General features: G+C 46.3%; 1 protein-coding gene across 6 annotated transcripts in view; it reads right to left on the reverse strand.

Annotated features, from left to right (window-relative positions):
* The window catches only part of fbxo16 (F-box protein 16), an 80320-nt gene that overhangs the window by 50933 nt on the left and 4076 nt on the right, over nucleotides 1-25311 (reverse strand). For all 6 annotated transcript variants that reach the window (XM_038800494.1, XM_038800492.1, XM_038800491.1 and 3 more), the window contains 2 exons: nucleotides 23949-24101; nucleotides 20470-20505 (listed from right to left, as the gene is read on the reverse strand). In XM_038800494.1, coding sequence (XP_038656422.1) covers nucleotides 20470-20505; nucleotides 23949-24044 — 132 coding nt within the window. In that variant the 5' untranslated portion in view covers nucleotides 24045-24101. The remainder of the gene's footprint in view (nucleotides 1-20469; nucleotides 20506-23948; nucleotides 24102-25311) is intronic.

The raw sequence follows: 25311 nt of genomic DNA on the forward strand, positions 1-25311 counted from the left end.
GCGCTGTGAAGCCACAGTGCTAACCACTATGCTACCGTGCTGCCCAGCAAAAGAATTACGATATTCTGAGGGGACAACATTGCTAGGTTTTCAATAATCAGGAAACTACCTTACGAAAGCCAAAAGTTTATTTTACAATGGCTGAGGATAAAGTAGTGAACTTGTCAGCTAAGGTCTCAATCTCTTTTTAGATTTTTATTGCTGCACCGCATACTGGGAAAACAGGTATTAGAATCTGCCACCTAGCTTGTACAATTAGATATGATGGACTGGCTCAGACTTGTAATATCACCTGGGGGAAAGCCTTCCATATGTGTCAAGATCAGATCCACATACAGTCAATACTTGCAGCAAAGTTCTTTATTTGTTCACTCTCCACAGCATTTCACCATTTCTGTTCAGCAGATCCTTTCCATTCTCCTCCAAACCCACATTTCAAAGCTATTTAGTAAGTTGGTCTCTTCTGTTCATACGATCCAGGTCTCACATCCATACAAAACAACACTGAAAATCAAGCTCTTTACAAATCGCTTCTTGGTTGTTTCTCCCTCAACCCACAACATCTTCTGAATTACAAGCTGCACTTGGTGTAAACATCCCCCCCACCCAGCTCCCCTTACCAAACCATACACTTTTGCATTTCTTTCAGATACCCAGGAATTGCAAACTGGCCAAGAAGTCATGGAAGAGCTAGAGGTGGAAGAGCAGAAAGACAGTGATGCAGCAGAAACACTGTCACTCACTCTCACACTCGCAGTAATGAACTTAGATACTGACATTGTGCATACGTTAGAGAACAGCTTTAAGGCGGGATCAGCACAAGTTGAGGCACGGTACACGAGTGGCCAGGGACAAGGTTGTAGCACAGATGCCAGCTCACCAGATAATATTTTGAAAGGGCTATGGAAGGCTCATGCGTATGCATAATTAAATGCCTGATATATTGGTAGGCCTGCCAGAAAGCCTGCACGCAATGTCAAAGAGCATGAAGGAGCCCAGCACAAACTTGGCACAGGCCCTCGCATAGAGCTTGGAGTCCTTTTTCCATCCTTTTTAGCATGGAAGTGATGATCAATTTCATTAACATCCAAATATGATTCAGCATCTAATGGCTGATGTGTCAGCTTCCACTGCAGCGCAAGCAATGTCTCAGTGCTGCTGGGAAGCTCAGATCGATATCATGTAAGGTCAGCTTGCTCCCATGGAAACCCAGCCTGCTCTCTGCATTGAGATGCTGCCTTGTTACAATAGAAGTGCAGCTGGGTTTGGTGAAACAGGGAGTCTCAACGGGTATGTTTCAAGGAATAATTTAATTTAATTTAATTTAAGAGCTAATTTCAATCTAAAATCTAGTTTGTTATTTAATTTAACAATTCACTAGAAGTTGCTTTCTTCACTGGTGAATTTTAATTGCAGCTTTAAAACAGGAGTTTACAGGCTCTGAGCTGAAGCTAGTTAATGAGACAACTGCTTTATTACAGTTTCAGAAGTCATGAATTAGGGGACAAAGCTTGCCATTAACAGGGTCCAGGCACCGGGCGATTGAGGGGGTCATCCGACTGAACTGTCTGCCCCTCTTCCGTGGCTCCATTCGCGGTCGGGTATCCCTGGAGATGGAGCATGCAGTGTTCACGGGCACACTCGAGGCCTTCTGTGCGCGGTGGGTACCGCAGGGGTTGGATTATTTTATCGACCCTTCTTTGCACACTTTCATTTGATGTTTTTAAGTTTCTGTTTCACTTCTGTTATCTTTGGGCTGGTCTCCGACTAGGAGCGGTCCCTTTTAATTTGTCCCTTGGTTAATTCCTGTTAATCTATTCAATTGAACTTCCCAATAACATGATTAATTAGGGGACATAAAAGGAGGGCTCGTTCAGGGCTGCCTAGTCTGCACTGGAGTGCTGCCTTCTTGCATTAGAAGTCCAGTTGGAACTTGGTGAAACCGGATGTTCAGTCCCCTATTTTCTCTGATTGGTGAGTAGGATCAGTGAGTACTTCTGCCCTTTAAAATAAAGGTAAGTCTGAGGAAATTGGAGCATTAGGGGAAAGAGGGAGAGGGAGAGAGAGAACAAATCTGGTGAAGATCAGCTGAGCAAAGCAGTGGGAAAACTTTAAAAGGAGCAGCCCACTGTACCTTCACTCAATCCAGAGGTGGTGCTCTGGAGGTGATTCAAAAGTGACATGGGGAAAGTGGAGGTCACTGATTGGGTGAGTACAGGCATGAGTATTTATACTACTATTATATCGCTTAATGGGCAGCATGGTAGCACAGTGGTTAGCACTGTTGCTTCACAGCGCCAGGGTCCCAGGTTTGATTCCCAGCTTGAGTCACTGTCTGTGCAGAGTCATGTGTCTGCTTGGGTTTCCTCTGGGTGTTCTGGTTTCCTTCCACAAGTCCCGAAAGATGTGCTGTTATGTAATTTGGACATTCTGAATTCTCCCTCAGTGTACCTGAACAGACACCGGAGTGTGGCGACTAGGGGATTTTCACAGTAACTTCATTGCAGTATTAATGCAAGCCTACTTGTGACAATAATAAAGATTATTAGATTATTATTATTATAGTTTGTAAAGTCATTATTTTGTGGCTTATAGTTTGCACGGGCTATATTCTTTATTAACGAGGTCAAGGAAAGAACAGCCCTAACTAGATATTATTTGATTTTAAGAACATTTAAATGTTTAATCCACAGGGTTAGGCCATGGCAGGAGAGCTCAAAGCTGTGGTTTGCTCCTCCTGCTCTATGTGGGAAGCCGGACACATTTCCAGTACCCGGAGCCAGCATGTGTGCAGGAAGTGTTTCAAACTGCCCTATGTGGCTCTCAATACCCTATGCTGCTCTTGCTCATGTATTTGCTTTTTTAGGCCCCTTGCTCTGAACTGTAACCAATCACTGTTTGTCGATGTACTATTTGTCAATGTTCTCTGTTGATTTTTTTTTGTCTACTGTGTACGTTCCCTCGGCCACAGAAAAATACTTTTCACTGTACTTTGGTACATGCGACAATAAATCAAATCAAATCAAACTGCAGCTCCTGCAAGCCCATGTTCTGGAGCTGGAGCAGTGGCTGGGGACACTGTGGAATATCTGCGAGGTGGATAGTATCATAGATAGTATGGATAGAGAGGTGGTCATACAACAGGTTAAGAATCCACAGGCAGAAGGGCAGCACGGTGGCGCAGTGGTTAGCACGACTGCCTCACATCGCCGAGGTGCCAGGTTCGATCCCAGCTCTGTGTCACTGTCCATGTGGAGTTTGCACATTCTCCCAGTGTCTGCATGGGTTTAGCCCCCACAACCCAAAAGAAGTGCAGGATAGGTGGATTGGATGTGCTAAATTGCCCCTTAATTGGAAAAATTGAATTGGGTACTCTAAATTTGTGGAAAAAGGGATTATATTCATTGGAGTTTAAAAGAGTGAGAGGGGATCTCATAGAAACCTACACATTTCTAACAGGATTAGCCAGGGTAGATTCAGAAAGAATGTTCCCGATGGTGGGGGAGTTCAGAACTAGGGGTCATAGTTTGATGATAGGGGGTAAACCTTTTAGGACTGAGGTGAGGAGAAATCTCTTCACCCAGAGAGTGCTGAATCTGTGGAATTCACTACCACAGAGTAGTTGAAGCCAAAACATTGTGGAATTTCAAGAAGGAATTAGATATAGCTCTTGGGGTAAAGGGGTCAAGGGATATGGAGCGAGGGCGGGGTCAGGGACTGAACTTGATGATCAGCCATGATCATAATGAATGGTGGAGCAGGCTCAAAAGGCCAAATGGCCTACACTTGCTTTCTTTTTCAATGTTTTTTTGTTTCTACTTACTCTATGTTTCCAGTAGGCTTCCTACGTCTTCAGTCAGTTTCTCTTGTTCTTCTTCCAGAAACTGCTCAGTCTCGTCCATCTCTCAATTTCTTCAACATCACCCATAATCTTTGGGACATCTTTAGCTTATGAATAATTGGACAAGAGCTAGCACTGGTAAAATAGGCTGAATATCTTCTTTCAGTGGCGTATGATTCTCCTGGCTTCTGCTCATTCACAGTCTCAGCACCTCACACATGTAGTCAACTATAAGTCTTCTCCGAGCCCCTATACAGTGTCACCTCACACCTTCAATCACATTCCCTACCTCTATTAGCTTGTGCTCATTCAGTCACCAGCTTTGCCCCTGCTGTGAAGCCACAAGGGACATCTGGCTTCTTTAAAGGTAAGCACAAATTATTTTGAATCAAGTTGCTTCTAATTGAATCAGAGAGGCAATCATTTTTGCAATTGTGAAAGAAATGGGGTATGAGTTAAGACTTGTAAAATGGCAGAGAAGGATATATTCCTTATAGTCTGTAGAAGAAGATTATGATTTTTTTCAAAGCTAATGGGAGTCACTGGGCAGAAAAAAAACTGAACCACAATGATAAACAAATATATTTGCTAGCCCAATTCAATAAAGCTATATTTACTTATTTATTTATCCAGTTGCACTGATTAAGACACTTATTTTTGTTAACCAGTACATTCCTAGGTGTAATATGACGCAGGTCAGAAGTGGCTTCCTGTGTTACCAATTCTAGGTACTGCATCCTCAGCCTTAGCCAAGAACAACCTATTGTCCCATGTAACATTTCCAGTTCCCTCACATCTGTCTTTGTGGTTTCTCATTTGGAGAATGCCAATTACATGTTAATTCCTGTGGGTAATTTTCAGCTACAGATGCAACCTGTCTGAACTTATTCCTGTTTTCCTGTTGGGATTGTTAACATACAAGGTCAGAAAGAATGAAAAAGAAAAAGAAAGTTGATGCGAAAGATAGAACAGCACATAAGATACAGGGACGCGGGGGGGAGGGGGGGGGGGGGTGTTGGGGGGATGGGGTGGGGTGGGGTGGGGGGGGGGGGTTGGTGAAAGTGGTTTCTGCTGATAACAAATTTATACTGTGCCTGAGATAATGAAAAAGTAAATCTCTTATATAGCAATAAAAACTTGCAGAACTTGCTGTAGACTTAATGAAGTAAATGGCAGCTTCATTGTCTGAAACTGCCCAGATTATTTGGATAAATTGGTGCCAGCTCCTCAGGAGCAAGCCTGTAGCCCTGGAGGTTCTGCAGTAAGGCTTTAAAGACTCCATAATATTGACCGTAGGATTTCCCACCCAGCTGATCTGTGGCGACTTTGAACCTGGGCCTAGAATACCAGCATTTACCAAGCTTCTGTATTAGCCCCTCATAGGCTACTCAAAGGAGTATGGTGAAAAAAAGGCTAGCCAGTCCAGGCAACCATATGAGAGATGCAGCCCATGGCAGATTCTTCCGAGGGATATGCTATCGTGAGATAAGGGTCACCTCAGTACTAAGGGGGTCTTGGTCCAAGCAAGGAATCAATCACTTCTTGAGACACTGGCCCTCGGTTATACTCAAATAAGCACAAGTAGAAATAATTGGAAAGCTTATTTAGGTACTGGGAGAAATAAGATGGGTGGAATTTAACGTGCACCCCACCACAGGAGCAGGCCGGGTAGTTGTATGATGGGACAGAAAGGTTCTGTGTAGAAAGCGTATTACTTTCCTGACTCCTTCCAGGTCTTGGATGGGATGGTCTAGGATACCTCGTGGGCAAGCACGAGGTGTACCGTGGCGGGGATGCCTGTGTTTTGGTTGGGCCGGGGTACTTCATCCTTCTCAGATAACCGGTGTCCAATGATAGGATCCGCCAGTGGCAAGCGCACATCCCTTGGGATGATATTCCCTGTCCTTTACTTATTTCTCCCTCCCTCCTTGCCAGGGTCTTCCTGACTGAAGACAGCTAGTCTCACTCCAATGTTCATTCCTACGATCTACCCAAGGCAGGGAACTCAGGTGAGCGCTATATAGGAGGGATATCCGAGGTAGGTTCTTTACTCAGAGAGTGGTTAGGGTGTGGAATGGACTGCCTGCTGTGATAGTGGAGTCGGACACTTTAGGGACTTTCAAGCGGTTATTGGATAGGCACATGGAGCACACCAGAATGACAGGGAGTGGGATAGCTTGATTTTGATTTCGTACAATGCTCGGCACAACATAGAGGGCCGAAGGGCCTGTTCTGTGCTGTACTGTTCTCTGTTCTATGTTCTATTCAGTACTGGTCTCCACAAACTGGGACCAGATGGATCGGCACTCGTGGGGGTCTCCCAGGGGTCGGAGGGCCTCATGTGCTTGCCCTCTGGGAAGGATGGCACATTGTGTTCTGGGGCTCCACCTTCCCCGGGCCGACTGCATTATTGACAGTGGCCATCAATTGCAGCAGTCAAAATTGAAGAGGAGGAAAGGAGAGTAACAGTTGCTTGAGATTTCGGGTCAGTCGATATTTAGCGGAGTGGTGCTGAGTGATCAATGGTTACTTGAGGAAAGTGAATAATCGCTAAGCAATAACTTTGAGGAGACAGTTGACATGCATTTCAATGGATGCTGCAGAGATACTCATATCTAGGACCTAGTTGCAAAAGTAGTACAGTTGTGGTTAACTCAAAATTATATTTTTTAACTTTTTTAACTGGATATGAAGAATGATAATCCGTGTTTCTAGGCAAGATCTACCAACCTGAAATGCAGTGTGGCACAGTGCTACTCAACCCATAGATGCTGGGAGATCACTCTTCTATGATCTACCCAGCTCGCCACATTTCACTTTTTAGCAAATCTACATACTAGAGTGAGACAACTAGTCTCACTCTAATGTGCTTTCCCATGATTTACCCAAGGCATAGGATCTCAGGTGAGTGCCATTCAGTACATGTCTCCACAATGGGGACCAGATGGAACGGCACTCGTGGGGGTCTCCCAGGGGATCGAAGGTCACCAGGTGCTTGCTCTCTGGGCAGGATGGCACCCTGGCACTGCTGGTGTTAGCCTGGCATTTGGTAATGCCAACTTGCCAGTGCCCAGATGCTCAGCCTGGCCATGCTATTGATCGGTTCCGGGGGTGCCTGCATGGGTGTGGGGGGTTTTGGTGGGGGCCTGAGGAGTCCCTTAAGGTGAGTTGAGGCTTGGGTGGGGTGGGGGGAGGGGGTTCAAGGGTCGAGATTTGGAGTCCGGGTCTCATCCCGATCTCATACTGGACTGAGGAATTCCGGCGAGCAGAGCTCCTCAGTGCAGGGAATGGGATTAAGTGCGGCCTGATACCTCACTGAGGCCCCATATCTCCCCGAATGACTGTTCGATAGCTCCAAGCGCCGGGAAACACATGGCTATGGCACTCTGTTCCCATTCGGTTCCATCAAGCCCTCTGTCTTCACCTGAGAATTTTTCAACATTTAATTCATTCCAATTACCACCTACCAATCCACCTAGCCTGCACATCTTTGGGTTGTTGGGGCGAAACCCACACAAACACGGGGAGAATGTGCAAACTCCACATGGACAGTGACCCAGAGCCGGGATCGAACCTGGGACCTCGGTGCCGTGAGACAGCAGTGCCAACCACTGCACCACCGTGCTGCCCTTTTGAAGAGTACTTGACATATTGGAATGACATCAGGCTAGGAAAAGGTGGCAGGGTAGCTCTGTTAATTAAGGCTGGCATTAATTCATTACTGAGAGGTGGCCTTAGTTGGAAATGGCAAGGTGTATAATTAGTTTGTGTAGAGATAGTAAAGTTGAGGTCACTTTTGAGTAATTTATTGGCCCCCCTAACAGTAGTTACAATACAGGTCAGAGCACAGAGGAAGTAATAAATGAGATATGAAGGAAAGGTACAGCAATAATCATGGTTGAACCTAGTCTACATGAAGATTGGGCAATTAAAATTGGCAAAGGTAGCCTGGGAAATAAGTTCATAGTGTTTTCAGACAAATTCTTAGAGCAGTACTCCTTAGAGCAGCACGGTGGCACAGTGGTTAGCATTGCTGATTCACAGCTCCAGGGACCAGGGTTAAATTCCGGCCTTGGGTGACTGACTGCGGAGTCTGCACTTTCTCCCCGTGTCTGCGTGGGTTTCCTCCCACAGTCCAAAGATGTGTAGGTTAGGTGGATTGGCCATGATAAACTGCCCCTTAATGTCCAAAGGGTTAGTTGAGGTTACTGGGTTACTGGGATAGGTTGGACACATGGGATTAAGTGGGGTGCTCTTTCTAAGGGCCGGTGCAGACTCGATGGGCCAAATGGCCTCCTTCTACACTGTAAATTCCGTGGTTCAGTAGATTCTAGAACTTACCAGGGAGCAGGCTGTCCTCGACCTGGTGAGGTGCAATGAGGCAGTATTAATCAATAACCTCACAGAAAAGGAGCCCCTAGGTGATAGTGATCACAACATGATAAAATTCCATGTTTAATTTGAAAGGGAGAAGTGGGTCTATGCCAAATGATTTAAAACTGAATAAAGGTAATTATGAGGGTTATGAAGGCAGAAGGGGAACTAGGTTAAAAGGTAAGAAAGGGGTAGCATGGTGGCGCAATGGTTAGCACTGCTGCCTCATGGCACCGAGGTCCTAGGTTTGATCCTTGCCCTGGGTCACTGTCTATGTGGTTTGCACATTCTCCCCGTGTTTGCGTGGGTTTCACCCCCACAACCCAAAGTTGTGCAGGTTAGGTGAACTGGCCATGCTAAATTGCCCCTTTATTGGAAAAAATTAATTGGGTACTCTAGATGGTAGAACTGAAGTGGCTGATTTGCAAATGTTGCACCATTGTTCAAAAATGGTTGAAGGATGATGCCAGCAACGAGAAACCTGTCCGTTTGACTTCAATGGAAGGGAAACTTCTGGAAACTATGATTTAGGAAAAAAAAAATCAATAGTTACTTTGGGAAGGGCAGGTAATTAAGGCTGTGATCTGAAAACACTGGAGCCAGGCAGTTGGAATTTCTCCGCCAGCTCCTTAAAACTGGCAAACCTCCCTTCCACAAATAGGTCTCCAAACCCTTCCCCTCCCATGATTTAAACATCAAATCCAAACCCGCTGGTAGGAAAAGGTGGTTATTGCAGATGGGGGCCACCGAATACAAGTAACAGAGCTTAAAGCACTGCTTGAACTGCTTCCAGATTCTCAGGGTGGACACCACCACTGGATTCACAGGCAATTTTACCGAAGAGGAAGGCAGCAATGTGATTACAATTGCACCAAGGCTAGAAACCATGCAGGAGCTCGCTTTCACATGGATTCATCAGAATGTTGCGATATATCGCAATTGCCCCGAAAGACGTACTTGTTAGGTGAATTGGGCATTCTGAATTCTCCCTCCGTGTACCCGAATAGGTGCCCATAGTGCAGTGACTAGGGGATTTTCACAGTAACTTCATTGAGGTGTTCATGTATGCCTCCTTGTGACGGTACTAAAAATTATTTATTATTATCTGGATCTCGCCCTCACTGAGCATTCCCCAGATCTGCACATATAAATGAGCCATGTGGATTGTTTAATACTAGTGCGCACAAACGTGGACCAGGTGTAGCGGTACCTGGGGGGGTCTCCCAGGCCACATGAGACCCCAGGGTGGTAGGGGACAGTGCAAGGTGGCACCCTGGCTCTCTCATTGGAACACTGGGCACCTTGGCACTGCCAGTACTCATAGTTGGCACTGCCAGGGATTGGGCATGGGGCGCCTTACCAGAGAGGAGGGGGGGTGAGGGTGGCACTGACCAGGGCGGGGGTGGTCTGGAGGGGGTGGGGGGGGGGGGGGGGGGGGCAGGAGGGAGTGATCAGGGCAGCCTTCCAAAATGGCACGTCGATCTGCGAAGAGCCAAGCTTTCCACTAGGAAATCACTCAGTGCTGCCTTGGCAGAGAGAATCACCCAGAGGCCAAAAAACCCAGCAAAGTGCCGTTGAATAGCGGGATGTCTCTCAACACGCCGAAACTGAACATAAGAGATTTTTCGGGTGAACATTCCCATAGTTAAGAATAGGAGGTCTTTCTTTAAAGACTAGAGATGAGGAGAATTACTTCTCTCAGAAAGTTATTAGCCTGTGGAATTCTCTTTCCTAGAAAGTAGGATCTTTGAATTTATTCAAGGCTGAAATAGATAGATTTTTGATAGATTAGGGAGTCAAGAGTAATGGGGGAGAGGGGTGGAAGTGGAGCTGAGACCACAACCAGATCAGCCATTGTCTGTTGAGTGGTGGAGCAGGCTTGAATGGCCAAATGACCTACTCCAGCACTTACGTTTGATGTTTACAGGGCAGCAGAGTGGTTAGCATTGCTGTCTCATGACACCAATGTCCCAGGTTCGATCCCAGCTCTGGACAGAGTGGTTAGCATTGCTGCCTCACGGCACCAAGGTCCCAGGTTCGATCCCAGCTCTGGGCAGAGTGGTTAGCATTGCTGCCTCACAGCACCAAGGTCCCAGGTTCGATCCCGGCTCTGGGTTACTGTCCGTATGGAGTTTGCACATTCTCCCCTTGTTTGTGTGGGTTTGCCCCCACAACCCAAAGATGTGCAGGGTAGGTGGATTGATCACGCTAAATTGCCTTTAATTGGAAAAAATGAATTGGGTACTCCAAACTTTAAAAAATATATATAAATTTAATGTTTACCAGGCAGTTGTGATCCCCATCCCTGATCCCCATGCTCCTACATGCTTCAGAGACTTGGACTATCTACAGTAGACAAATGCACTGGAGAAGTGTCACCAGAAATGCCTTTGCAAGATCCTTGAAATTTAGTGGTGAGAAAGGTGGTCCAATATCCTCTCCAAAGCCAATATAGAATCCCTGCAGTGCAGAAGGAGGCAATTTGGCCCATCAAGTCTGCACCGACCCTCCAGAAGAGCAATCTACCTTGGCCCACTCCCTTACCCTATCCCCACCTAACCTTTTAGAAACTAAGGGGCAATTTAACGTAGCCAATTCACCTAGCCTGCACATCTTTGGACTGTGGAAGGAAACCGGAGCACCCGTGGGAAACCTATGCAAACACGGGGAGAATATGCAAACTCCACACGGAGAGTGAACTAAGGTCGGATTTGAACCCGGGTCCCTGACACTGAGGCAGCAGCGCAAACCACTGTGCCATTCCAGCATGCCCAGCATCAAGGAGCTAATAAGTCAAAATAAGCTCCACTGGGCAGGACACATTGTTCATATGCCTGAGGCCAGCCTCCCAAAGTAGTTACTCTGCTCAGAACTCAGTGGAGACAGGAAACTCAGTTGAGATAGGAGACTATCAGAAAGACAGCAGAAATGCTTCAAGGACATCTTCAAATCATTCCTGAAGAGGTCAAATATCCCCGACAACCTCTGGGAGTCTTTCGCTTGCGACTGATCAAAATGGAGAAAGGTCATTTAGGAAGACACTGAATATATCAAGAGACTTTGTTGGGAACACAGGTGAAGTTGAGGTGTTGGAGAGATAACAACCCTCCAAACAACTCCACTATCTGACTCTTCAAGCACGCCTCCGCTGCATGTGGCAGAGCCTTCATTGGACTTATCAGCCATCTCAAAACCCATAAAACTACAGCGGAAGCAAATTATCTTTGTCCCTGAGGATCTGCCGAGGAAGACAAAACATCCTTTTTAAAAATAAATTTGGACGACCGAATTCTAATTGTTTCCAATTAAGGGGCAATTTATTGAGGCCAATCCACCTGCACATCTTTGAGTTGTGGGGGCAAAACCCACACAAACACGGAGAATGTGCAAACTCCACACAGACAGTGACCCAGGGCCGGGATCAAACCTGGGACCACAGTGCCGTGAGGCAGCAGTGCTAACCACTGCACCACCATGCTGCCCCGACAAAACATCTTCCGACTCGCCTTCATAGAATCTGTATATGCTCATCTCTGTGAAGATAACAGCATGACAACTCTAAATTAAAACACCAACTTCAGAGGGTCACCTGATCAGAGTGCAGGAGTAGCTGCATTTTCGTGAGCTCTGGCTCTTTCTTTTACTCCTTGAGTTTATCCTGGTGCACATTTCATCGTGGTCTTTTATTTGGGATATATATCTTGCATTCTCATGTTGATCCTGATTGAAGTTAGGGCGGCATGGTGGCGCAGTGGTTAACACTGCTGTTTACGGCACTGAGGACTTGGGTTCGATCCCTGCCCTGGGTCACTGCTTGTGTGGAGTTACACATTCTCCCTGTGCCTGCGTGGGTTTCACCCCCACAACCCAAAGATGTGCAGGGTAAGTGGATTGGCCACGCTAAATTGCCCCTTAATTGGGAAAAATAATAATTGGGCACTCTAAATTTAAAAAAAAAAGATCCTGATTGCAGTTTTGCGATGAGGAGCCAAGTTAAATTGTGGATGTACTGATCTGTACATACATCTGCACATACAGGGCCGGCCCAAGGTACCGGCAACTCGGGCAGTCGCCCGGGGCGCCATGTGCTCGGGGGCGCCAGAGACTTGGGTCCCGCGCATGCGCAGTTGGGCCGGTGCCAACCAGCGCATGCGCGTTGGCCGCACTTCCCCAGGGCGGCCCCCTCCGCCCCCGCCCCCTCCGTCCCCGCTCCGTCCGCCCCCCCCCCCCCCCCCCCCCGCTCCGTCCGCCCCGCTCCGTCCGCCCCCCCCCCCCCACCCACCCCCCGGAGGGCGCTGAAGTTTAGCTTGCCCGGGGCGCCAGCAACCCTAGGGCCGGCGCTGTGCACATACACCAGGGACTGCAGCACAGATGTAACAGCCACAGCATCACTAGAGGGCAGCATCGGGGACGGGTATAAAGGGTCGAGCCCAAGGCAGGATCCGTCTCTTTGAGAAGCACAGAGCTAGTGAGCAGCAGCACACAGAGACACCTCAGCATAGGCAGTTTACCTTAGTTTCACTGGTCATACCTCTTGACTGTTTTACATCTAGTTGAGCTCTGGAAGCAGAACGAACCCTTTGAATAAAGTGTTTGTGTTAACTGTAAATCTACAGTCTTCATTCAGACTTAGAGAATAACATAGTAGAGAATCCTCTTTTGACCATGGCTGTTGGAGGGGGCTGGGGTGGTCCTTCGCCTCGACAGTGCCGTGTACATCGGGAGGATGGCGGCCATTGAGAATGTTGTTCCGGATAAAGATCTCCACCCCGTGGTGTCGGTTTTTGGAGCTCAATTTGAGGAATTGCGAGATATCCTAGGGAAAATGATGGAGGTGCAGGAGTGGGTCCTTGTATTCAACAGAGCAATTTCCCTGGGAACAGCCCACCTTCAATTAGTTGAGATCCTGCTGCATGGTGTGCCATCGATCCTTATGGTTTAGGGAAGTCGGAGCCGAGCAAGGAGTGTCCGTGAGCCCGGTCCCTAGCGAGAAAGGAGATGAGTTCCTGATTGAGATTGAAAACTGGCTGCCATGCTTCTGGAGGTGGGGCATATCAGGTACGACAGAGCACTGTGTATCCAGTCTTCGAGGCCAGGGGTCGATTGGACCCACTGAACTCTGGTGCTATATTGTCCTGTTCTCAATGCTCATCGTGAGGGGTTGGAAGTGACCAACCTTGTAAATTCGAGGCTGTGGATCGGGATGGCGGCATGGTGGAAGTAAAGGTGCTTCATTTGTTGGTATCCTTGAGAGATCCTGACAGGTGATCGGTGAACCTGCCATGGCTTTGGCCTTTTCGAGCAATTATTATACTGCAATTCTTCAATAATCCTGGACATTACTCCTTTGTGATTGTGTTTTTTTTTAATTTAGAGACCCAATTTGTTTTTCTAATTGAGAGGCAATTTAGTGTGGCCAAGCCACCTAGCCTGGATAAAAGCAAATTACTGCGGATGTCGCCACCTAGCCTGCACACCGTTGGATTGTTGGGGTGAAACCCATGCAGACACGGGGAGAATGTGCAAACTCCACATGGACTTTGACCCAGGGCCGGGTTTGAACCCGGGTCCTCAGTGCCGTGAGGCAGCAGTGCTAACCACTGTGCCCCCCTTTGATTATGTTGTTGATTATTTGTTGTCTTATCTCCAGCAAGAGCATGTGACTTTTGAGCACAAGGATGAGAGTTGCCTGCTATCCTGTTCTGGCAAAAGTAATAATGAGTTGTTTATATGAAATGTTGTTTATTATCTGCTGTAATCCTTGTGGATATGGGAAGGGAGTGCTTCTTGGACATCCCTTCTGTCATTTCTAATGAAGATGAACAGAGCCATGACAGGGTAATAGGTGTGAGTTGGGTAATAGGGTTAGTTAAGTCCTCACTGAAGTTGAGGATTAGCCCCCAGTTACAGCTAACCGTATTGGGTTTTTATTTTGTTTGTTGTTATTTTGAATTTGAGAATCTGTGCTTGCCTCGTTCGATGGCCCGGGCAGATTTCATATTCTGGGGAGGGCTGGAATCCTTCTGATTTTTTTCCCATGACGTTGCAGTTTTTTTTTTCGCACATCAATGTGGGTTTGGTCAATTTTTGACTGATTTGTTGAAGAGCGACTGTTTGCCATGTCTCTACATTGTTGGAATCCTTCCTAATGTGCGGGTAAGTTTAATGGGGAGTTGGGTGCCAACCTCCAAGTGGTCTTATATGGTGGTTTCCTGAGTGTCTTCCTTGTTGTGGTTGGGTTTTCCATGTGGATGCAGTGTTTGTGACTCTGGTGAGGCTGTGCTGTTGTTTCCCTTAATATCCTTGTGATGGCGTGCAGTGCAGGGTGGTGGCTAATATTCCTCGGTCAGCTCAGGTGTTCTTCTCTTCGGGGTTTTCTTCTTTTTCTCTTTTCCCTGGGTGAGCAGTGTGCTGTTATAAATTCTGGTCTGGCTGCCTTTGGAAGGATCCCCTTATTGTACTGCGGGAGGAGGAATTCAGCCCCTCTGTTCCCAGCGCACTCAATTATTGGGTGTCTGGAAGATTCTTCTTCTTTCTGGTGATGGTGTCTCCTGGTGTAATTTTTTTTGTGTAAATGGAGGGGGGGGGGGGGGGGGGGGGGCACTGTCCTGGGAGTAGTTTGTGAGGTGCAGGGTCGGCTAGGCAGTCATTTAAACTCAGGGTCACAAGCCAAAGGTGGGTCGCGGGAAGGCTACGGGAGGGTCGCGGAGCGATAGGCCGCAGGGTTGCTGATTGCAGAAAGGTGCTCAATGGCTGCGACCAGCTTTTTAAAATACTGGCGTGACTGGCTTTCAGAATGCCGGCCGTCCCGCACATGTGGCCGCCTCAGCCAGATGCAGCAGCGCAGAGACCCGGAGCAGATTAAAAAAAAAAAATGATGGGATCGTCCCACCAGAAGTGGCGGCGTAAAGCAGGTCACACATAGAGCAGATGCACTGACGTCACGTGCCCTGGGCACAAAATTACTGAGGAGAGATTCCTCCACTTTGTATCTGTCAGCAAGTAAGCAACTGTGTGAAGAACTGAAGAGGATCATTTTGGAATAAGGAGAGGGCTAGAGACACAAACATGCCAAGATCTCACAACTGAATCTGCTAGAGAGCTTCTCAGGAGAGCCCACTGCAGGATAAAGCAGTGCTGTTGTGAGCCCCAAGAATTCTGATGAACACATACATAAATGTAACATTGAATGACAAAGCAAGTGATATCGTGAGGACCAAGCAGGCTCACCGGTTGCATTAAAGGTAAGTAAAAATGGTGGGCCAAGGTGTTCGGCCGGCATGGGTCGTGAAGGTCGGCCAGTGTAAAAATGTGTCCCCAGAGAAAAATATTTGAAAAGCACTGGGCTAGGGTGTAGGTTTTGGAATGTGCTGGAGGTCCTGGGGTTACCAATTCCTGCTAGACAGTTCCGGTGCTGTGGTTAGTATCCTGTTGCTCTCTGGAGCGTGGGATATCCCTTCTCGAAGGCACTTATTGGGGACATCCTGAGAGTCTTGGTTTTGCTTCTTCTGTGCATTGGGTCTGGGGTTGAGCCGCGTCCTGTACTTTGGTTGATATCCTGTTGCCTCCGTTAATGGTTGGCACGTGTTCTTGTTTGAATGGGCAGCTTGTTCTTTTCATTAATGAGTTTTGGGTGTGCGCCGGGGGAATACGGACATATGGTGGGGTCCTGATCCTTTGTTATCCTATGATCCACTCTTAGTAGTTCTAGTTTTCTTTCCTTTTCGTTTTTCTTGGAAGGTGTTGAAGGCACTGATCATTAACCATTCATGTCGCTGCTGGTTCTCTCTGTATGAATGTCCTCTCTTTATGAATGTATGGTGTGATGTTGGTGCTGTACTGGGCCTGAGATTGGGGTTATGTTGTACTGGGGTTATGTTGTGTCGTGTGATATGTAACACCACTTTAGAACTGGGTTCTTGAGTATTTTGGTTGTCTGTTTCCTCTTTTCTTCGGGGTGGGCATAAAGAATCTGTGATTAGTTCGTGCGTGGGTGCAGATGGGTCTGGTATCTGAGGTGAGGAGGTTGTGGTGTTTCATTAGACCTCTGGTGCTACTGGAGTTGAGAGAAATGTATATTGGTGCACACCAAACATGGCGTGAAAACTTTATCCTGAACTCTCGTGGCAATTGCGAGTAATCGCTGCGTGGGAAAATGTGCACAATTTTACCATGTCTTCATGGCCTTATCCTGTTTCTCCATTTTATCCTGTTTCTCCATGTCTTCATCTCCATTGTTCCCCGGTGGGGTTATAGAGGCATCAAGATATGTCTAATGATTTTATCAAGTTAGTTATACTGTTGTTCCCCTCTATATTCATGTATGCTGAGCGTATTTTTTGCTTGCTCTGCTGTATAATCCTTTGGTTTTGCTGCTTTGTTTGTTTAAATGTAAACTCTTAATAAACATGCTTTTTTTAAAGCTAGGAGTTTGAGAAAGCTGAAGTCATTCATGTAAAAACTGGTGGAGTTACTCTGGTAAAAAGGAGTTCATTTGTTGGGTAAGCATGACCTTTCTAACAAAATTTTATCTGATAGAAGTACAATTCATAAATCAGAATTGACACATTTATAGTGCATATCAATCAGTTCAAACTAATTTCCATTTAGCTGTAATAAATTTTCCTATCAAGCAATTTTTGATTCAAAAAAAATTAACAGTTATCTTTGGCCAAGTGTGCTGTTGAAACATGACATGGGAAACACCTTAAGTATGGCAACACACAGAAGTACTACTTTTATAATATCACTGGTCAATCCCATATAGTATTGCATAGTTAGCCAGAGTCTGCGGGTTCTTTGCTGTCTTCAAGTTGTGGTATGACTCTTGGGAATAGATTTTGACTTTGTGTGTTTGTGTAAAATGGCTGATAGTGAGACAGCAACCAATCTTACACCTCCTTTGATTTCCACTGACACGCTGTGTGTGGCATATCATCTAAATGGCAGCTCTTCTCGATGAGACTTCAGAATGAGTGTTAACAGGTTAAGAAGGCATATGGTTAACAAGGCATACAGAATCCTTTCATTTTTTTTTAGCCGAGGCATAGACTATAAGAACATGGCGGTTCTGCTGGAATGTTATAAAACATTTTTACAAAAACAGAAAATATTGGAAAATCTCAGCAGGTCTGACAGCATCTGTTGAGGGATAAGAGAGCTAACATTTCGAGTCTGGGTGACTCGAGGCATCCAGACACGAAACGTTAGCTCCCTTCTCTCTCCACAGATGCTGTCAGACCTGTTGTGATTTTGTCCAGTATTTTCTGTTTTTGTTTCAGGTTCCAGCATCCACAGTAATTTGCTTTTATATAAAACATTAGTTAGGCTAAAGCTTCAGTGTTGTGTGCAGTTCTGGGGAGCTTATTACAGAAAAGATCTAATTGCACGAGAGAGGGTACAGGCAGGATTTAGAAAGATGTTGCCAGGACTGGATAATTTCAACTATGAGGAAAGATTGGATAAGCTGGGGTTGTTTTCTTTGGAACATAGGAGGTTGATGGGGTGATTAGATTGAAATGCATAAAATTGTGAGGGGTCTAGATAGAGTGGATGGGAAGAACAAAGAACAGTACAGCACAGGAACAGGCCCTTCAGCCCTCCAAATCTGTACCAGTCATGATACCAACCTTGGTCAAAACCCTCAGCACTTCCATGTGCCATATCCCTCTGTACCCATCCTATCCATGTATTCATCAAGATCCCTTTTGAATGCCGTTAATATATTTGCTTCCACAACCTCCCCTGGCAACGTAATCCAGGCACTCACCACCCTCTGCGTAAAAAAAACAAACCTGCCTTGCACATATCCTCTAAACTTTGCCCCACGGACCTTAAACCAATGCCCCCTGGTGATTGGTCCCTCCTCCCTGGGAGTGCCTGCCCATCCACTCTGTCTATGCCCCTCATAATCCTGTAGACCTCTTTCATTCTAATGAAAACAGTCCGAGCCTATTCAGCCTCTCTGCATAGCTAATATCCTCCAGACCAGGCAACATCCTCGTAAATCTCTCCAAAGCCTCCACATCCTTCTGGTAGTGTGGCGACTAGAATTGTGCGCAATATTCCAAGTGCGGCCTTACCAAGGTTCTATACAACTGTAGCATAACTTTCTATTTACTTTAGCAGAGAGGTCAGTGGCTCCTGGGTATAGATTTAAAGTGATGGTTAGAAGGATTGGAGGGGCAATGAGGAAAACTCTTTCCATACAGAGGTTTGTAGGGTCTGAAAAACTCACTACCTGAAAGGGTGGTAGAGGCATAAACATCAGCTAATTTAAAAAGGTGTCTGGATATGTATTTCAAGTGCCATAATCTGCAGGGCTGTGAATCAAATACCGGAAAGTGGGATGAGGCTGGGTGGCTCTTTTGTTGTCCGGCACAGACACAATGGGCCAAGTGGCCTCTTTCTATGCTGTAAGCTTTCTATGATTCTACTCTATCATCTAACAATGAGCTGAGTTAAATTTGTCATTCAAGAGCCAGATGTGCACACTTACAGTAGGAGTGGCAGGATACTGTTCAAAATCATAACCACTGGCTGATTTGCTACTTTTGAAACCAAGGCTATGATGGCCGGCCCTTTCCTCTCCAAAGTCCTTGAATATGTTGTCACCTCCAAAATTCATGCTATCGTTCTTGGAACTCTGTCTGAATCCTTCCAACAGGATTCCTCCTCTGCCACAGTTCCAAAAAGATTCTTATCAAAGTCACAAATTACATTTTATGTCACTATGCTAAAGGAAAGCTATCCTTCCATATCCTCCACTGTCTGCAACCTTTAACATAGTTAATTACACCATTGTCTTCCAATAGTCTCCACTGCCATTCAGCTAGTTGGGACTGCAGTTGCCTCGTTTGATTCTTATTTATCTAATCGTAGCCATAGAATTGCCATCAATGGGTTCTTTTTCTGCTCCTGCATTGATACTTTGAGCATCCCCGAAGGGTCTAGCTTTGGCCCCCTCCTATTTCTCATTTTCATGCTGCCCCTCAGTGACACCATATGGAACACAATATAATTTTCCACATGTATGCTGATGACACCACATTTTACCTCGCCATCACCAGTCTCGGCCTCTCCGCTGTCTCCAAATGATTAGACTGCTTTTCCGACATCCAGTACTGGATGAGCAGAAATTCCACCCAGTTGAATATTGGGAAGTTTGAAGCCATTTTTCATTGGTTCCCACCACAAACTCTGCTCCCTCATCACTGACTCCACCCCTTTCCGTGGCAGATATCTACGGCTGACCAAGTTGCAATCTGCAAACATATATGACCCTGAGATGAGCTTTCAACCACATTAACGTATTGTCACCATGATCACTTGTTCTATCACCTGACTTTATCCTGCCTCAGCTCTTTTGCTGCTTCAAGTCTCATCCATGTCTTTCTTATCTCCAGACTTGACAATTCTGGTGGCCTCCCATATTCTACCCACTGTAAAGTTGAGGTCATCCAAAGCTCTGTTGCCTGTGGCTCAACTTGCACCCATTACCTCTGGGCTCGCTGATCTACACTGCCCCCCCCAACCGGTTAAACAACACCTTGATTCTCATTCTTGGTTTCAAACCCATCGTGGTCGGCCCCTCCCTATCTTTGTATTCTCCTCTAACCGTACAACTCTCAGAGATATCCTCAATTCTCTAATTCCAGCCTCTTGGACACTCCCGATTTTAGTCGCTTCACCACAACTTCAGCAACCTAGGCCCTAAGCTGTGAAATTCCCTCCTATAAATCTCTCAGTCTCTTTTCCTTGCTTTCCTCCTTTTAAAAACGCTTCTTACAGCTACCTCTTTGGCCAAATCTTTGGTCATTTTCTCTATTATCTCCTTAATGGCGCAGTGTTATATTAATGTCACTGTGAAATTCCTTGGGAGGTTTTATGATATTGAAAGTGCTGCATATATCTATCCCCCTCCCTGACAGATCAGCTAACTCAGCATGACATGGGATTCAGCTTCGGGATTTCCTGATCTATTGTGCTCTTTTATTCAATAGAAGGATTTTACGAGCAGCCAAGGGATCCATTAATTTGTTAACATATTGATTCCAAATGACATCTTCAGTCTTTATGGTCTTGAAATGTTAATTCCGTTTCTTTCTCTGTAGATGCTGCCAGTCCTGCTAGGTTTTTCAAGCATTTTCTGTTTTTATTTCAGATTTCCAGCATCCACGGTATTTTACTTTTAATCTATTAATTTGATTAAAATTAAAACTTTTTATGTTAAAGCCAATTAATGATCCTCTTACCCATTTCCCAAGTAATTCTCCTCTTTCTTCAAAGACCTGACGGAAGGAGAAAAGAACATATTAGAACATAAAGGACAATCTCTATTTCTTGTGACAATACCTAGCAATGTCTCCCAAGTTTCTTTATAGTTTAGGATTAATACATTTTATATGCCAGACCATAAAGTAGCCATCTTCCTTAACAAAAAGGAAGGCATCAACAGTGGCTACTTGAGCACTGAGCATCAAGAACTGTTGGAGAATCAACCAAGAACTAGAGTCCAGGTGGCTGTGTTGCCTGCCTGGTGCCAGGGTTGGCACATCTGCTCCTGGCTCCCGACAGAAACGTGCAGTGGGAGGGGGCATTCCGTTGTCGTGGTTCACATTGATACCAACGACATAGGTAGAACAAGGAAAGAGGTTCTGCATAGAGAGTTTGAGGAGCTAGGCACTAATTTTTTTCTGAAACTATTTTTATTAAACATTTTTTGATAAGCACACAACAATAAAACAAGAAAAACAAACCCCAAAAAACAACAACACTCTAACCCCCCCCAACCTCCTCAAACAGCCGACTCATCCTAGCCCTTGTTAAATGCACCCAGTTTAGCACCTTTATCTGTATAAGCGCAAGTCTCGCATACAACAAAGGGGCGTTCACCCTTCATTGGGCTTCACACCACACCCCCTCCTCCAATTCCACCCTAACTCCTCCTCCCACTTGGCCTTAATCCCTTCCAGGGATACAGCGTCCTCCGCCAAGATCCTCCTGTAAATTCCAGAAGTACCCACCTCTTCCATCCCCGCGAGCAACAAAACCCTCTCCAACAGCAACAATAGCGGACTACGGGAATGGTGGAAAACTCTTCATCACAGAGTCCCAACCTACTTATACCTAAAGTTTTCCGATTGCGAAAGCCAAAACTTGCCAGGCAGCTCCTCTAAACTTGCCAATGGCCCCTCCAGAAACAAATTCCCCTTTCCTTCCACCCCCTTTGACCTCCCAGCCTCTAAACCTGGTATTCAGCCTGGCAGTTCGAACATGTGCTCAGCAAAATCAGCATCATCTTCGGCTGCTTCCAATTTAAAGTGCTGCCAAAATTGTCTCCATATTTTTAGTGTGGTGACCACCACAGGGTTACCCGAATATTTCACCGAAGAGAACAGAAGTGAGGCCGTCGCCAATGCCCGCAGCCCTGACCCCATCTTTACCCAAACTGCCTCCTGGAACCTGTAGCAGCTCCAACACGTTCTCTGCATTTGCAGCCCAATAATTGTCTCTTAGGCATGGCAAGGCTAAGCTCCCTGACTGCTGGTCCCTGTGCAGGACCGTTTCTCGAATCCTGCCCAGATGAAGGACAAGGTCAATCTCGCCATCCCCACAAAAGACTCTTTCGGTAAAAACCGGTAGGGATTGGGAAAAAAAATCAGATTGAACACGACCACCCAAAGGTAAAGGGAGGTTATCCCACCTCTGTAGATCGGCCTTAACCCTACTCACCAGACTGGTAAGATTTAATTTGCGAAGGCGTGCCTAATCCCGAGCTACCTGCACCCCAAGTACCTAAAATGAGTGCTCATCAAACAGAAGGGCAACACTCCAACCACCCGTCTCCACACCCTGGCCCTGTCGGTGCTTGGCACCTTGGGGGCCTTTGGCCCTGGCACCCGTTCTCTGTTGCCAGGGGTACCATCGGCTGGCGCTGCCTTTGCCAACGGTATGTTCCGCGGCCCCCTTGTAGGGGCTACTATGGGCATTGCCTGGTTGGGACGCATGATGCCCTGCCAGTGGGGGCGGGGGTTGGTGGTGGTATGGCGGAAGGTGGGGGCAGGGGTAGGGACTGTGGGGGGGGGAATGGGGCTGCAATGCAGGGGTGGGAAAGTGGGGCTCGGGTGGTGGACTGGTGACGCTTTGCAGAACCAATGGCCAAGTTGGGTGGTCAGTGGGGTGGGAAGCAAGGTGGCTGCCTAGCAGGCTGCAGCAATGGCGGTCCGTGCCCGGCTTTCCCCCCCCCCCCCCCCCCCCCCCCCCCCCCCCCCCCCCACCCTTCTTTCTAGCCAGTGTCAGGAGTGGCAGTCCATGGTCACGCCTCTCCGTGTCCTACCTCCTTTCTTTCCCTCATCAGCCACGCAGCCAATTTCATGATTTTGTTTTTTAAAATAAATTTAGAATAGCCAGTTCTTTACCAATTAAGGGGCAATTTAGTGTGGCCAATTCACCTACCCTGCACATCTTTGGGTTGTGACCCACATAGGCACGGGGAGAATGTACAAACTCCACATGGACAGTGACCCGGGCCGGGATCGAATCTGTGTCTTCGGGGCCATGAGACATCAGAGCAAACCGCTGCGCCATCCGTTTCACAATTTTTAAAAGGACAAGTGAAGCTCGTCGTTGGGAATTCAAGCCGGTGGAGGCAGAGTATAGCAGAGGCCCCTGAGAATACTGGGACAGACTCCAAATGATACGCCAATGGTATTTACTGTATATGTGGGGTGGATCGCATTCACACTGCTGTCCAGGCACTGGAGATTTGGCATACAACTGGCGCACTCCTGAATTTGGGTTCAAAAACGATTCTCCGTTGGCTGACGGAGAATCCTGCCATATATGTTTTGGCTTTACAAGTGCAGGCTGGTCAAGCTCGGTCAGTAACCTGCCTATTACCAACAGCTGAAGGAACATACTGTTTGATTCAATCAGCCAATCATTGGAACATACAGTCTACATTGTCAATCATTGTCTTGCTATGATTCGAATAGCAAGAAATCCCTAGAGTCCTATGGTTTTATCTTTATATAAAACTACAGCAAACCTCATGTATAAGAAATGGTAATGAGAGAGAGTTGGTAAAATGCACTGGTTATGCTTAGAACAAAATTCACGTTGAAAAGGCCCAAAAGAAACATAGAATAGCAATAATGTAAAACCAGAGTTCTAGGGCATCACGGTGGCGCAGTGGTTAGCACTGCTGCCTCATGATGCCGAGGACCCGGGTTTGATCCCAGCACTTTGTTCCTGTCCGTGTGGAGTTTGCATGTTCTCCCCGTGTCTGTGCGGGTCTCAGCCCCCAACCCAAAGATGTACAAGGCAGGTGGATTGGCCACACTAAATTGTCCCTTAATGGGGAAAAAAAATTGGGTACTCCAAATGTATTACTAAAAAAACGGCAGAGTTCTGTCATTGCAGCGCCTCCCTATCAATTGGATCTTGGCAGTTGCACTCCGTTTGGCCAGAACAGTAACATTTAAATGTTATCAACCATCATAGTCTCCCCTCTGACTCCTGACTTCAGTCAGTCCTGGCTGCTGACTATATTTCACATGTGAATGAGGGAGAATAATTTGCCTGATCAACTCATATCTGTCACAGCTGGTCATGATAATCCACCAAAATTCAGAAAGCACAATAAAAAAGTAATTTATCTAGGATATAGCCTGTTTAATGTGATTATTAATAAAATAATTTTCCTTGGTAATTTGAAGTCACATTTGCTTGCCTTGTCATTGGTGGGTTGGTGGTTCAGGGGTGTCCACGTGCTCATCTTCGTCTGCATTTTAGGTCCATTCATGATCTTGGATGGCGCAAATGCCATTTTGAAATCAATGGTTGGTAGTTGTTCTTCCTCCACGTGTGAAATTACTCCATTCAACTGGAATTTAAAAGGCAAAACTATAATGAGTAAACCATGGCATCACCTAACTGCGAATGCCAATGAGTCTGACTCAGGAAACCGAGTATGTCTATAAGCCTAACTTCTACATCCGGTTGAAGGATATAGCATTTAGAAGGGAAAATCTGCTTCATGTCGTGTCTAAAAAATCCCATTGGCACTCTTGGTGCACACCAGGAGGTTGCATGGCCATGCCCTGCTACTTTCAATCCAATACATCTTACGACATGTACTCGGTGCACTAGAATTGAAAATCTACCATATAATTTGATGACATTGTAGATAATGTAGACAGTGGATTAGAATTTCAGAAGGTCTTTAATAAAGTCTACATCAAAGGCTTCTTGTTAAGGATTTTAGCCATAGTGCTCCAAGGTATAGGATGCAAATTCTATGTGAATGAGAGTACATTGTCCGCTTATCTGGGCCACTGACACGTCTACATTATTTACAAGGGTTGTGAATTTCAGAAAGGTGCATTCTGGGAATTCACTTTAAAAATTATCCTTTCATGGAATGTGGGTATTGCCAGCTAGGTCAGCATTTATTACCCATCCCCAATTGCCCTCAAGAAGGTGATGGTGAATTACCTTTTTAAACCGCTGCTGTCCATGTGGAAGGGAGTTCCAGGATGTCGACCAGTAAAGGAACGGTAATATAGTCCGTCAGGGTGGTGTGTGGCTTGAAGGGGAACTTGCAGGTGGTGGTGTTTCTATGCATTTGTTGACCTTGCACTTCTATGTGGTAGAGGCCATGGGTTTGGAAGATGCTGTTGAAGGAGCCTTGATGAGTTGCTGCAGTGCATTTTGTAGATGGTACCCATTGCAGTCACTCTGCATCAGTGATAGAGGGAATGAATGTTTCAGGTGCTGGATGGAGTGCCAATCAAGCAGACTGCTTTGGCAGCCAGGATGGACAATGTTGAACATCTTGAGTCTTGTTAGAGCTGCACTCATCCAGGCAAGTGGAGAGTATTTCATCATACTCCTAACCTGTGCCTTGTAGATGGTGGGCCGGCTTTGGGGAGTCTGGAGGGCAATTAATTATTGAAAATTCCCAGTCTTTGACCTACTCCTGTGGCCACAGTATTTATATGGCTGGTCCAGTCCAGTTTTTGGTCAATGGTAACCCCTAGGACGTTGTTATTTGGGGATTTAGTGATGATAATGCCATTGAATATCAATTGGAG

The sequence above is a fragment of the Scyliorhinus canicula genome, chromosome 6, assembly GCF_902713615.1.
Source record: "Scyliorhinus canicula chromosome 6, sScyCan1.1, whole genome shotgun sequence".
Lineage (NCBI taxonomy): Eukaryota > Metazoa > Chordata > Chondrichthyes > Carcharhiniformes > Scyliorhinidae > Scyliorhinus > Scyliorhinus canicula.